The following is a 15,393-nucleotide window of genomic DNA, read 5'->3' on the forward strand; positions in this document are numbered from 1 at the left end:
AAAAGAGGTGACAGAAGCAACTACAGAAAAAAACGTAATTCCAAGAGGCTGGAAATAAAAATTATATTTTCTGTCTAAATTAGAAATGACTATGAAATTCTTTATAAACTATTACAGCAAGATTTTGTATTAAATTTATGTAACACCTGTTAAACAGAATTTTCCTCACCCTATATATAGTATATAAAAAGACTACAATATACATGCAGAGATTTGGGAATGTATAGGAACAACTTGCATGAGACTATGTCAATTTTATTCCTGCTTTACTAGCTGGGGTCAGACTGATAAATGCAATATATGTACTCGTCTTTAAGCATATGACCAGTTTCACTGATTATTATTTATAGCTAACCTTTCAAAGTAATGATTGTATACTGCATGTCAAAAGAACAGAATTTTATATTACTATTGAAAAGAATACTGTCTTCCCCTTACGCAAATATTATACCGAGACTGCCCCAGTCAAGAGATATAATCCATTTAAAATTATCATTATTATTAAAGCACATTCAATGAATATGCAAATGTGAAAAACAGTAATTAAGCATTTTAATTTTTACAATTGTGCAGTGATAAAAACGAAGATATAATGTGTATCAAAATATTTCAGCACTTTATAACCAATTTTCTACTTGACATATGTTACTGCATGATTCATCCACGTTTTTCAGAATCAAAGTCCATGATCTGGCAAACTAAATCTGTTCATAAAATGAAAAGGTGACCTTGCTTAATTTAATAAGTCTGTGTAGAAATACTCTTTCAACATGTTAAAGAATTACAAAAAGGTTATCATAGCTCGCTTTCATGGGAGAGTACTCTACCTTTTCCAGCTCATTTCTCAGGCTTTTACTGTAATTCATTAGATTACATAAAAACAATGTAGATCATTATATTTTAATAAAGCCTTTCCTTTCCTAATAAAATGTCTGTCATTTACATTCAGGCATGTATTATATAAAACACTTCTCTTTCTGAAGTAAAGCTTTTCATATTCAAGTCACAGGAGGTGGGTAGCTCTAGGAATTATATTTCTTTGCAAAGCATTTTCAGAATGAATTCAGTTTCTGGACTGAATCCTCCAGAACTCCAGTCCTAACATTTATCTTTAAAATGGGTACAACATGGTAGCAGCAACGCCAGTTGCTATCAGTATGCCTCTCTGCAAACTGAAGAGGTCTCTCTCTTCAGCAAAACTACGGTGTATGATACTACGCTCATTAAGTCAGCTTGTTTTTCTTTACACCAATTAACGTTGACTATGATAAAATAGTTTATCCAATACAAATACATTTCCAGTGAAATCTTAATATGACCCCAGTCACTTAATGAGGACAATCAGACAATGAAATCTATTTTAGTTACACTAGCTTCAAAATAAAAACATGCGGCTCTTCAAAATGCTCAGTAAGAGATGTTTCCTTTTCATCATGGATCTTAATTTGTTGTCAGCACTTGGCATCGTGTTTTATTACTTGGGAAGGGCTGAAAGAAGAGCACATTCTTCTTGCACAGGAGGAAACACCAACTGCAGCCACTGTATCTTCTACGTAGCCAAGGTCTGCTCCTTGGGAAATGAGCAGTTTCTCCAGGCAGGACAGTGAGGCAGCCTTCATTGCGAAACTTGCATCTCTCGGTCCTCTGCACATCAATCAAAAATATGCCAAAATCTTCTCTCCCAGATTACCAGGGCAGTTTTTCATGACTTCACATAGACAGACTCAAATTGTCCTCTCCTGATCACACACAGCACTCTTTGCCTGGTCTGAACATATTTACCCTCTTGCTTTCAGCGTTCCAAGCTCTCCCCTCTGAAAACCAATGGAAAAGCCAATCCAGAAATCAGCAGCAGCAAATGAAGAACTTCTACCATTTCTTAATGCTGCCTAAACTCCACAAGAAGTATTTCCAGAAGAGAGAACTAGAACCAGTGTTTTGCAAATCACCACCCTCAGACAAGCAGGATTTCCATCTGTCACCTTGCACTACAAGTGCAAGGCACTCCCATCACTCTGAGCTGCTCCATGTGGACAAAAAAGACTAAATAACTGTCATCTTTCAGGTGATTTCCCATTCAGCACCCATTTCGTTTAATTTTTTTCCAACTTTTTTTCAAAAGATGTGTTGCTGCTTTTCACAAACCCTAGTCCACACAAAAAAGTAGAATGCAGGCCACTAGGCCATCGGCACCTACTGCATTCACAATTTTGCAAAAGAATCTGTATAGAACATGTTCTCCGAAACACCGCAGTAAGTAGCAAAACACTTACGTTTAAGCAAACAAGTAATCCAATCCAAATCAATGGGATTATTTCTTTGCCTAATCTTAAAAACACACTTAAGTATTTTAATTGTTTAGGACTCCAGAGGTCTGTATGACAAGAACAGAAGCACAACAGCTGTTAAATTACAGTAAAAGTACGTAATACCTGACCAGAATTGTAACTACGGAAATACTTGGATTTAGGTACAGTACATGCTTACATTTTAATGCACTGGGATTTATTCCCGATTTTTTCCAAACAATTTACAGCAGTGTTGTTAAACCAAGAATTTTGGTTTAATTTTGTATTTTAAAATACAGCCTTATGAAGGTTTCCTTTAGGAAGCCACACTACTCAAATCTAATACAGATCTGAACGCTGCATTTTAAGAGAATATTATTTATGCGAATGCAGTAGATTTTAGCATTGCAAATAGATGATGGATCGACGTTTTTTCTGCAACCAGAGATGTATTATTCAGCCAGTTACAACTGTATCTATTTAAACAATTATAGAGTTACCTCTCAAAGTCATAGGAATAAAAATTCAAGTGTGTATAGATATCTTGAGCTTAACAGATCTTCTGGAATACCGCTGGATAAATCTGAAGGGAAAGCAGGGTTATCAGTGAGGATCTATGCTCCTTGTCTCTGATGTCGCATGCCATAATAGTCCAATTTCTATTATTAGCATAAAATATGCTGCTTTTAAAATGGAGAATCACAAATACGCCTTATGCCACCCAAGGTAACAGCCCAGAATCTGAAGATGCTTATTTGCCTACCAGCAGTGCATTTGATGAGCCTTGTAACCAGTTACATCAATAAGCCATTAGCATGAATGTAAAAATTCTTCAATGATAATATAACTTCAGTGAATCCAAAAAAGAGCTTGCTATATTAAAATGCAAGACTGTACAATGTGCAGTTAGCCTAGGATTCTTACACAAGCACTCTCAAGGCAATTAAACACACTTGCTGTGATACTGGTTAAAGGTACCAAATGGAAACCACTTCAGACTAACTATTTATTCAACTTATTGTAAGGGAAAATAAAACGTAACAAAACCTATTCAATTACAATAGTGTTGTTATCACTAGAACAGTCCTCCAGAAAACAAAGAGTGCTGAAATCTTTCACACACCCTGATACTATTTTTGACTTTAAGACATTTCTTAATGATGACTTAAAAGAGCTAAAAAAGTCTCAAAGTCAGTTAAAGATGTGAAAGAGAGAAGCAGACGGGTATTGCAATCATTACAGACCTCAATGTCATCAGACACAAGGCTAACAGAAAAGCTGGTACTAAAGAATGTCACAGATTGTAAAAACCAACAGATGAAAACTTACTGATTTTACTAACTCTATGATACTTCAGCCAACATTTTCAAATGGTTCGCTTCCACCTCCAAATCAAGACAAATTCAGCACAGACCTAACCTGAGTGTCAAGACAATATAGTCTTAACTCTCTCAGTGTGACCACTTTAGTTGAACCTTGTCTCAAAAGACATAGGAACTCAGTAGGATCAAATTAAAAAAAAAAAAAAAAATCTGTGCAAATGCTTAAAAGTGAAAGTATATTACTGAGTTTCACACTTCTCGGACAATAACTAGCAATAACTGGTAGCCAAGGCTACGTGCAAATTAAATTTACAACAAGGTTAACCATTCAGTAAATTCTCAACAGCTTTAACTATTCACTTGTCAAAAACGTATCCCACCCAGATAAAGCAGACACTAAAAATGGATCCCTAAAGAAAGATAACATTAAAAGAGAAAAGAGAGGAACAGAGGGACTCATAGTCACCAAGTATAGTTTTTAGATCATCAGAACTCTACTGAATAGCTGTATTTTAAAGAGTAATGATATGATCCTGCATTCTTCATTCACTCAAATTCATGCTCCCTTCAGCATAGAAATTTGCTGGCATGAGATGGGGTGGTATTCAATCATGCAGCATACATGGTCTTTAATTTTAAAATCCAGTTAAATAGATGTTCTAACATCATTTTTTATCTAAGAACATTTCATGATAAAATAAAAGAGTGAGCATGTAACTTATTTGTCAGCTTTACTGTGTAGTGGATAACTTTCCTATGTTACTCACACGAGCTTTCATTTCCCAAAGCTATATGCATTCATTATGACAGTAAAAATGAAGAGTTGCTAAAGAGATGTATGCATTTTTATTATTGTTTGAAAAAATAGATCTTTCTACAGTCCTTTGAGCTTCTGAGTGTGTGATTTGTATAAAATATTTCTCATTTTGGGGACACACCAGATGGAGTGCAGGGCACTGTGGGATATGCCATTTATCACGATGACAGTGCGTAGGTAGCACTGATCCTCTCACCACAGGGGGAAGCTAGAGCTGCAAATGTGGAGCAGCATTAAAAGCCCGACGAGTGGAGTTTGGCAACACTTGTACTACTCATTAACTTAATCATATTAATTTATTAGCCATATATATCAAAGTAATTCACTACTGAATTGTCACCAAGAACAATTTATAAACTGTTAACGTTCCCCATAGGCAGAGCAGTGTTGTGGCATCCTTAATCAGTACGTTTGCCTTTGATTAAAAATAGTAATTTCTACCAAGCCAGGTAATGCCAACAATGACGAAGTCATGCATATGTTTCTCATTATAAGTGGAACTTTAAAATGACATCTATGACAACTGGAAAAAAAAAAAAGGGGTAATTGTAAACAGTGAAATGAGCCACAGAAATAGGATGTAAACATACAAAAATGTCCTGCTAAGTATGCTGAGAAAGGAAAGGGTTCCCTTAACACTACCGTCACCTGCTCCCTGCTCTTGGAGCTCCAGCACTCCTGCCAGCAGCTGCCAGCCACAGCAGCCCTACATCAAACACCCCAAGAGCTGGAATTGGTCAATAGATGTTCTGTAAAGTGACCCTCAGTGAATGCTTATTCCTCAAGTAACAGCTCCTTCTTGGAAGCAGGTTTTATAACACAGAGAGGCAAACCTTCAGGGGCTGGCTCTGGCAAACTCAGTCTCTGAGACAATGCTACAATATGGAGTAGATTTGCTGCCTCCACCCCACTGTGTCCCTCTGTAAGCAAACATCCTTGCTGCTCCTGCAGCTCCGTCCTTCTGGCTCTGAGCACATCTTACAGTTCCTCAGCCGGGAGCGACTGGCGGGCACCGGAGCAGCACCAGTGTCAGATGGAAATAAGGAGACAATTTGTGGGGTCAATGGCAGCAGGGAGGCCCCGCAGGCAGCTCTGCACATCAGTTTATCATAGTCCTGTAAGCCACTATTTATTTATTTGAGTCCCACAATGATGTGACTTGGTATATCTATTAAAAATATTAACTTCACTAAAATATTAATTACATGAAACTATTCAGTTCACAACAGCTTCTCTTAACTATTAATAAGACAAAACTACACAGAAAAAGCATTAATATCTGTACAAACAGGGCAATATTTTAATTATTATCTTCTTAAGAACTCTAGACAAACAGCTAATGAGACTATGAGTGTCTATTTTAACTGTGTGTTTATGAAATAAAAAAGGATAACTTCACAGGAGGTGAAACCAATAATGAAAATAGCAGTTTATCTTACACATTTGGAAATGCAGGTGGTTTGCTTCTGTCACCTGGGCAGACCAGTGTAACAAAACAGCAGAGAGCTAATGATAGATGCTGGCAGCAGATTTAATCAGGAGGTATTAACACCAGGGAAGGCCTCAGACATCCTGCCTGCTCGTGGCAGCACCAGCTACAGCCTCTGTACACAGTTCATTCCAAGTTCTCCCTACCAGTCATCAAGTGGGGGTTAGCCTCTGTCTAACCTCTGAAATTCTGAATCCTCCCACCTCGCATCCAGCAAAACAGTATCCATTTGAAAATGCCTGTTTTCCTTTTCTAACACCCAAATCCCCATCAGCCAGGCTTCCTCCCATCCTGTGCTAAGCACTCAGCATCCCTCAGCCCTAAATGTTCGCTGTGATCTACCCGCAGACCCATACCGCACGTACCCTGCCAATGTACACCGTATTAGCCCTACGAGGCTGCCCACAGCTCCAGACAGAAATCTCAGAAATGTAAAATGGCAACAGTGTTGTTTTAAATGGGCACGCATCCATCTCGTTGGCACCTAGCCTCACCAGACCTTCCAGCACCCCATCAGCTTCAGCTGCGTGATTCCCAGCCCACGTGCAGAGAGATGTCATCCTGCCACCTGGGGGAAAAAAAACCTGCCTCAGAAAGCAGGTTTGTGCTCTGTACCACAATCTAAGAAAGTTCTAGTGGCAGGATGATTTTCTTCACGAGCCACCCTGCCCAATCTTGAAAACAAGATGGAGCAGCCCTCAAAATGGTTTTATTGCAGTAATAGTAGCCATTCTACAAATTGAATAGAGAAAAATCGCAATAAAGGTTTCGTACAGTGGTTTTCTAACCTTTTTTGGGGACAACCTAAATGAAGGGTAGGAGGACTGAAGCTGGCAGAGATAATGGTCAAAAGATCCAACTACTCTTTCAGATTCATTCCATATCAACAGTTTTCTGAGCTGCTGGCTTAAATCATATAATGGATTTCAGCTTCTCTCCACACAGCAAACTACTGCTTCAGACCCTAAAAATTCCCTGAGAATCCATTCCATAAAGAAGACCCAACCATCTCGCTAAGATACACTGATGACAAAGACTTATACATTAACAGGAGATAAAGCCTTTTTTTGTTAATGTCACTTCATCACACTGCATTGTTTAAAGAACTGAGCCTTTGATGACCATTGCTCTGTGACATACAGGATTTTCCTTTGCCCTCACAGCAGGCAAGGGCACCACGCTGATTTCCACATTTCCTACATGAATACAAGAAGAAAACCACTTTTTCCTAACTTAACATAAAATGGACAGTACTTAAAGATCAGCTCTTGAAAGACGCAGTTTGGGCATGGTTATTGTGCTGTTTACGCAAGCCCTTCCTGGCAGCATGCATCCCAGACACGCCACCTCATCTTTCTCAATTACAGCAGTTTTAACCACCCTGCTGCTCTAGTCTCATCGTAACTCAAATGTTCCCGCTACCCAAAGGTGGAAGGTACCTACAAATATTTCAAAAAGGTCAAGGCTTCACTTATAGCCCCTTCACAAATTACTTATGTATAAGAGTAGTTGTAAAAAAATTACACTCTACACTGGGAAATGCAGTATGCCTAATTTAACTACCTGTTTATTATGTGAAAATGACCACGTAAACTGAGCTGACACAAACCAAATGGGTGATGAAAATAACAGCACATTTCAAGGAGTGGAAACACAGATGGCTTGCTCGAGTCTGCAGGAAGTTACTAATCATCACTCTGTAATACCAACTACAGACAGATCTGTGAGCTCTGCAGCCAGAACAGCAACTTCTTGAGACCTATCCATCTAACCAACAGCAAGCCTGGACGCCAGCTTCTTCACTTCAACTTGACAGAAGACGAAAGAGGAGGTAAAAATGAAAAAATGAAATGGATGAATGAATCATGCTGCATTTGCTGATGTGGAGTCTGTAACTAAAATAAGCTTATCTGAAAAAGAAAACAACTCAGATGCCAAGTTGGACACATTAGAAAATAAGAATTTGAAAATATGTAGCCACATAAGAACAGCAAGTGTGACTTTTTTATTATTTTTTTTAGAACAATGTAGGCAAATTAACATGACCATCTGCATATCCGTGCTGTAGAAAGAATGGGCAAAATCTGACACAAAGATTATCAGGGAGCGGACAAGAAGACAGCCAAAAGGAATGCTTTGGGCAATTACACTGCAGCTAGAGGAAGCAGGTGACCAAAGAAGTCACCAACATGTAAAGAGTCATTCTCGCCTCCCTATCAGCATCTGCTCTACTAGAAGGGATGGACCCAGCCCTACCACACTGCAAACTCTCCTCAAGTCTCTGCTCCAGTCCTGCCCCTCTCCCACAGGTGTCTGAAACACCACCTGGGAGCAGAGCGTGCTCTGTGCAGAAAGCCTCTGCTAAGCCGGCAGGTCACTGAGCAGGGGCAGCCACAGGCAGGAAACAGATTGTTTTACATACAAATTCTGTGTGCCAAAACTGTCAGAACCACAGCAAATTATATGCAAGTGAGATCATAAATAACCAAATTATGACTCAGCCAGTAGACAACAGGTTAAAATCCTTGCAACTTTTATTCCAGTCCATTATCCACCCACGTGGAAGTCTGGAAGAAAAAACTTTATTCTGTGAGAAGTGTTAAAACCTACTCTCTTCTTAGTTCAGCCAAAAGGAAAGAATCCAATTGCAGAAGTACTGAAGGCAACCAGAGCAAAGCAGTTGGTAATTAAACGTAAATAGGTATAAAGCTAATGGAGACGACATATCCCCAGTACTCCAAGTTTTACAACAGCTCAAATCCCCATTGAGTTTACAAGTGGCTCTTTTGGCACCTTTTGGTACTCAGCAATTCCCCCAACTTTTACAGTGTTTTTTCTTTATGAACAAGATAAAACTACTTAAAACCTTCAGGAGCTCTGATTCCTGAGTGACAAGACTACAGAGATCATCAGCATGGAGCTGCCCTGCTGTGGGCTGGCGGCAGAGTGGCTTCATCTGTGGGGACCCATCTTGTCCAGGGCCCTCAGTGACTCTGCAACACTCTGGAAATGTGCATTTTCTCCCGCCTACAAGCTGCTCGCTAAACTCCCTTTCAGCTGCTTGAGGCACACTGTCTGTGACTTTTGGTGCTGGGTCACACAGAGGTTTTCACAAGCGGCTCCCAAGGTCAGAAAAGCGGCCACTCTGGGCCTCGGCTGACCGACAGCCTCCCAGGACCAACCTTCTCATGCGACGCTCCGCGTATTGAATAAAGTGGGCTGTATCCCAGTCATCACCTCAGGCTCCAAACAAATTACAACGGTCAAGAAATCTAACTTTTTTTTTTCTGTGATACTCAAAATATCTGTGAGACACAGAATGTGTTTATGATACTATTTTACTGTCCATACCCAGCAGACTGCATCCTAAAATATGTCCCAATTTAAAGCAATATGGCTGTCTGCACAATTTGATGTCCTATTTGCACATTTGTGTCCTATTTGCAACACAGTCAGCGTGGGAAAGTAATATGGAATAATCTGGACTTCTGAGAAGAAATTATCAATGCAAGGTGGTTCTTGTGCTTTCCTGTCTATCAGTAATAACATAAATACCACCAAATCAATGAAATTCCTGCGCTGAGAACACAACAGAGCTACTGAAAAACCCCTCATTTACAAACTGCTCCTAAGAGTGAAAACACAGCTCTTGATCCCTGCCACATATATGAACAGTACATGAAGCTGCACTAGCTCAACCGTGGCACCTGGCTCTAGCAAAATGCTTTATTAACTACTTCAGTTAAGCTTACTGTGATTATTGCTTAAGAAAAGTTCATTTCCACTTCCACAATAATAAAAGTTATCGGTTCACTGTGAAGTCCTCATGACACTTGTCGTAGGAAAAATTAAAGATCTTAACTTTATTACTCCCCTGAACACCAAGACTCGCTGAGGCACTTAGTTGCAGTGCAACAGGTTCTGCAAGCAGACTAATCTGCAAGATCAAGACAGAAGTCACTGTATTCCTTATCAATAATTTTTTTAACCCTGCTTTCCCTGTAAGATGTTCTATGACTTTATATCCTGCTAAACACTTCACTAAGTGTGGTTATTATGAAGATACAATATATTTAGACTGGACTTTGACCGTAATCCTACAACTGTTAAGTCTGTTGAATATTTAAACAATTACTTTTATGAATATATTCTGTTAATATAGCTTTACTACCAAAATAAACTTCCTTTTAGCACACAGCAATTAATAAAAAAATAAAACACTCATCAGGATAGCACAAGATTTAATTTAAACTCTTATTAATAAATTAATGAAGTGAAATAAAATACTATGCATTAAATTATGTTTAGGGCTTGTTTATAATGCCACATATTTTCATGCTAGTTTTTTCAAATTATGATGCTGAATGCAGATTATTAAAGTACGATCCACTGTGGCAATGCGGACTTATCTGCTTTTCAAGTGTTTCTTCTATAATTTGTACAAGCATTTCTGTATTTTCCCAGCATATATTAACGATGTTACAATACAATACACATTAGCCACGCTGTTCATATCCCATGAGAACTAAAATACACATGCATTTGAAAGGAAGTAATGCATGCTACAGGGCTCTCTGAGACAATAGTTCATTTTCTCAGGTTTTTTTCTTTTATTAAAATAACATGTTTAATGGAATTTCCTGTAAGGAAATTACAATTAATAAAGAACTAAATTAAAAATCCATTAGATTTCAGTCACTGCAGATACAAAACAGAGTTTTCATGAACACTCAAAAAATCCAATAATGTAACCTCTGGTAAAGCTTGAAAAAGCCCTGAAGGACAAGGCAGTTAGATCAATATTAGTTTATTTTAACTGCTGTGCAGTATGAAGAGATGAGGCTGATCATCTGATGGATTTTATTACCTGTTGGAGAGATAAGTCCTGGTGATAAGAGGCCTGGAACTCCATGGGGCAGAAGACGTGCATTTTCTTGTATTGCAACTCCTAGCGAACGCTTGGGGGGTCTTCCTGGTCGTGAGCTGATGAAATAAGAGGATAAATGAAAACGTATTTTCTTTTTGAAATATCTGCTTTCTACACATGGTATTGATTTGTATAAAATATACGAACCATCAGTGATACACAAAAAATACATTAGAAATTCTTGCCTAGGAAAAAAAGAAAAATAAGTTGATTAAACATATCAGAATTGTATAGGTTTCAAATGAACTAACAATGAACTGCCAAACAGCACCTATGGTTACACAGTCATGAGCTTGAAGTCACATAAATTAATAGAAAGGTGTGGTTTTTTTAATCTGTACCACAAGACCAGAAAGAAAGCAATCCATATTTCTAGCCCTATTATACCCTTACTTCACTAAATAGCATCTTCCTTTAATATTACTGTCTGTAAAATGGAGCTCAAGAAATTCACGTGCATGGGTAATTCACATGTAAAGTCTTGAAAATGCAACTAGATGCATTACTCTGCTCACAAGCCACGGTTTATGGTTGTGAATTAACGATGCAATGATAGAGATGCCAGAGCTATTCAGACTGTGTGTGCTAGAATTTATTAGCTCAGCCCCCATGCTGGACGAGTACAGCCACGTTGCTTCCAGACACTGCTATGAACCAGCTCAGGGCTGACTGGGCAGCACAGCCTGGCTAACCAGACCGTTTCATAGAAGGCACTTCCACTTGTACCTCTACTATTCATACAGCAGCCAAGCTTTTCCACTATGCAGGGCTTCCACGACCTTACAGGTGGCTGGTGGAGAGGGGTCACAGCAGTAACTGCTCCAAAATCTATGCCACACACCTGCACCACAGAAAACTAAAAGTTGTGCTGCCTAAAGAAGTTAAAACTTTGAATACAACACAGTCTTAAATCTTGCCTTCCAAATCATGGATGATAACTGCCTACTTCTGAAGATGCAGCAATAATTTAACACTAAGCTTTCTTAAACAGACTACTTATCTTTATGGATTGACTGGTGGTTTTAATTATTACAGGCAGGTTAAACCAAGAATGTTAGCCCAACCTGTCAAAAATCTCACCGTCCCTTGACCAGTTTGTCAATTACAATTGCAGTTTCTAATACAAAATGTTGCAGGTCTGCTTACAGACCTGTTATATTTAACTATTGTTTTCAACTACCATATTTATGCCTTACATCAGAGTGCATACATATAATCATCCTATACAGCTGCCATCATAATACAGAGATTTACAGACCAAAGCACCATTTGAATGAACTCTTTCCCCCCAAGCCAGCTAATAAAAATGCAACCTCCTTATGTTTGGAAAAGTACTGCTGCTTCTCCTTGGTCAAAACAAATTTTATTCCATTGAATAATACAGCTTTTGACAAAACATAGCAAAACACTGCACAAAATAACTAAAATGTAACAAGGAATGAGATTTGAATACAAAGCATTTCCAAAATTACTTCTAATTCACAAAGAAATGTAAGTTAAACTTCACTCTATCAACTTACAGTGGCAAAGCCCTCCATCAATGTAAGACAAACTCTGTGATTAAATGGAGACAATTTCTAGCAACACTACACAAAGGTACCATTAACCTGTTCATTTCTCACAGTGTGCTAGTGTTATTTTGTATTACTGTACATCAAAGTAGCACAAATCATTTTGTTGGTTTATTATTTTATCTCTATAAAACTATTCCCCCCCTCTTTTTAGTTCCAGGTTTGTCCATTTTGAGTTTCATTTTATTCAGTACTTTTCCCATTCTTCTTTTTTATGCTTTGTTTATCATACTATGATGGCTATGTGGAAAGGCTTCTACAAGACCCTAGACTCACTAGGTTATAATCAAGTAAGCCTAAAGTAAGAGTGATGGAGCTTCACAGGAAGTTACATGCACACACCATTCTTTACTAAAATCATCTGCTGCAATCATCCACTGCACAAGAATATTTTCTAACAGACAGTATTAGGCTGGTACATGAGAGTTTTAAACAAAAAAGAATCGTTGCTCTTTTGATTTACAGAAACCTGTGCTTATACATATGCACGTGCAAGCGCTTAGCTAGCACTCACAATGAAAAAAAAAATTACAAACCCCCTAAAATTAGCAGCTTTCTGCAGCAGGAGAACCGAATCAACGAAACTACAAAACATTCTCTTCTCAAGCTCAAATACTAACAAATCTTTTGCATAAAACTCCATATGTAGATATTAATCTAAGAACAACATTAACAAAATAAACAGTTTTAAAAGATTTTATGAAGAAACATTTTATTTATGATTTTTCATAAACAGTTTTTAGAAGAAGAGAAGGAGAGACAGTGGAGTTTCGTTCCTTGTTACGCAATTTTTGCACCGACAGCACTTTAAGTCAATGACCCTGTTGACCGAGTAGACAACACATAGCCCACAGGTTCACCAGATCAGCTCTTGCGGTGTTTCACAGCACATACTACAGCAGAAGTGAAACTCTCCGATCTGTGGTTACGCAATGACCTGTACAGAATGCCCAGGGTTAGAAGAGTTTTAGGAGATGATGAAAGAAGCTCATACCAAAACTCACTCAGCCCCCTTTCAGAGCCCCACTGACTGCGTTTATATCCTGCCTACTTACACAAGTAACACAAGCACCACTGAGAAAACACAGCACTGTTCTCTCTGGGGTTTGGTGTCTTTGGGATTGTGGTCCTTTTGGAGAAGGGGTTTAATAGTCTCTGAAGAAAAAAAAATAATGCATACTTCTAACATATTCATGCCCTTTTAGTGAGTATTATTATAAAGCTTTAACCACAAGGGGCCAAATACTGGTCTTACATAGCTGTAGGCATAACAGTTTGAATGGAATTGCTCCCAGCTGAACCCATTCAAAATAGATCAAGGTCCACTGTCGCCAATTTAATGTTAGCTTTGAAATGAAAAAAAAAAAGGCTGGATGCTACTTATAGCTGTCTGACTTTCACTCATGCAACACCTGTGAGAAGGAACCATTTGGGTCTTTAACACCATGCCCTGTAATTGGCCTGTGAACACCTTCAATGCTGTATGCCTGGTTCTGAACCAAGGAAATGAAGCAAGAGCCAAACCCAGCACCCTGAGATGCTGCCGCTGAGTCTGCAGGCAGGTACTTCACACTTTCAGCTGGACTGCCTGGATATGACCAGCAACCATTATCACCCATCACGAACCAAGGTACTGTGCTTGGAAGAACACCAGAACTCACAGAAAGCACCTCAGTAGCATATCTGAATCCCAATGCTTCTGGTCTCGTTTTTGCTAGAAACAGATTTTCTGGCATTTTTGGTTAAATGTGAAACCAGAAATTTCAGAGAGACAGGACATAAATGTTTGCTCTAAATCTTATTTAAAAATAAGATACATACAAGAGAAACAAAACCAGCAGCAGATTCAAAATTTTTCTAGGATTTACTTTATGCTGTAGATACGCTCCTGTCAGAACTAGGGCTGACATCACCAAGCAATGAAATCACACTGGTCTATCTCAATACTCTCTACCTAGCACGCTTCCTGTCATCTTACAAAGTCCAGAATTTCAACAAATGGCACGTTTACTATTTAGAACATATCTAATCTTCGTAATTCAGGGGAAACTGCTAATACATACCTTGAGCATGAATTGTAAGGCAAGGAGAATTATTTGGGGAGAGTAAGACATTATTTGTGATTATGTAAGTAGTAGCATATAAATACTAAAGGCATTAGCATATAAAAATTAACTTTATTAAATGATATTTCTCCTAATCTTTTGTCACACTGCTCTTTTATTGCATTTTCTTCTTCACCTTTATTTAATTCAAGAAAGTTATATATTCAAGAAGTCTAGAGCAAAGGAAGCATAAACAGGAACAATCAGCCTCAAAGAAGTTTAAATGTATTTCTTTGAGATTCTAAAACCTCTACAAAAACTTTGTGTTTGTTATCAATAGGTCTTTGTGAATGGAAAATGACTCAATTCTAAATTAGATGTTACTTTAGTGAGAAACTACTGGTTGATAGATTATCACTGAAAAACATTTAAAAGTACAAAAGTTAGTCACAAGCAAAGACCATGGAGTCTAAAACACAAGTGCAATGTTGTTTTTCATTAATAAATTTAGTAATTTTATTCTTTTTACTAAATAAATGCAAATAAATTGGCCAGCTCAAAGTCTACACTGGTTAAATTCTATTAGCATCTCTCAAAAACAAAAACAAAAGCAAAAAGCCCTTGGGCCATCAATTACTTGAAAGTGAAGATGACTGGAAGTTTTGCGGTTTCACCTGTATTTACACAAAGGTTCTACAGCCATCCTTGTCATCCTTCTCCACCACACCCCTGCCAAATCACTAACTCTGAAAGAGAAAAATTAACTAATCTGCATGTTGTTCACTTTTGTATTTTGTTTGGAATTAAATTTGTCAGAGACTAAATTAAGTTTTAAGCAGTGTATTTATTTGACAGTTAAAATTTATATAGAAAAATGGTGAGAAATCGCACATTAATGTCTGTTTTTCCTTTATTTTCCACTCCTGTTGAGGGT

At 38.1% G+C, this 15,393-nt stretch overlaps 1 protein-coding gene across 4 annotated transcripts in view; it reads right to left on the reverse strand.

Moving 5' to 3' along the window:
- The window catches only part of DACH2 (dachshund family transcription factor 2), a 310,852-nt gene that overhangs the window by 140,394 nt on the left and 155,065 nt on the right, over positions 1-15,393 (reverse strand). For all 4 annotated transcript variants that reach the window (XM_037408398.1, XM_037408397.1, XM_037408396.1 and 1 more), the window contains exon 2: positions 10,784-10,899. In XM_037408398.1, coding sequence (XP_037264295.1) covers positions 10,784-10,899 — 116 coding nt within the window. The remainder of the gene's footprint in view (positions 1-10,783; positions 10,900-15,393) is intronic.

Source organism: Falco rusticolus, chromosome 14 (assembly GCF_015220075.1).
Source record: "Falco rusticolus isolate bFalRus1 chromosome 14, bFalRus1.pri, whole genome shotgun sequence".
In the NCBI taxonomy this organism is placed as follows: Eukaryota; Metazoa; Chordata; class Aves; order Falconiformes; family Falconidae; genus Falco; species Falco rusticolus.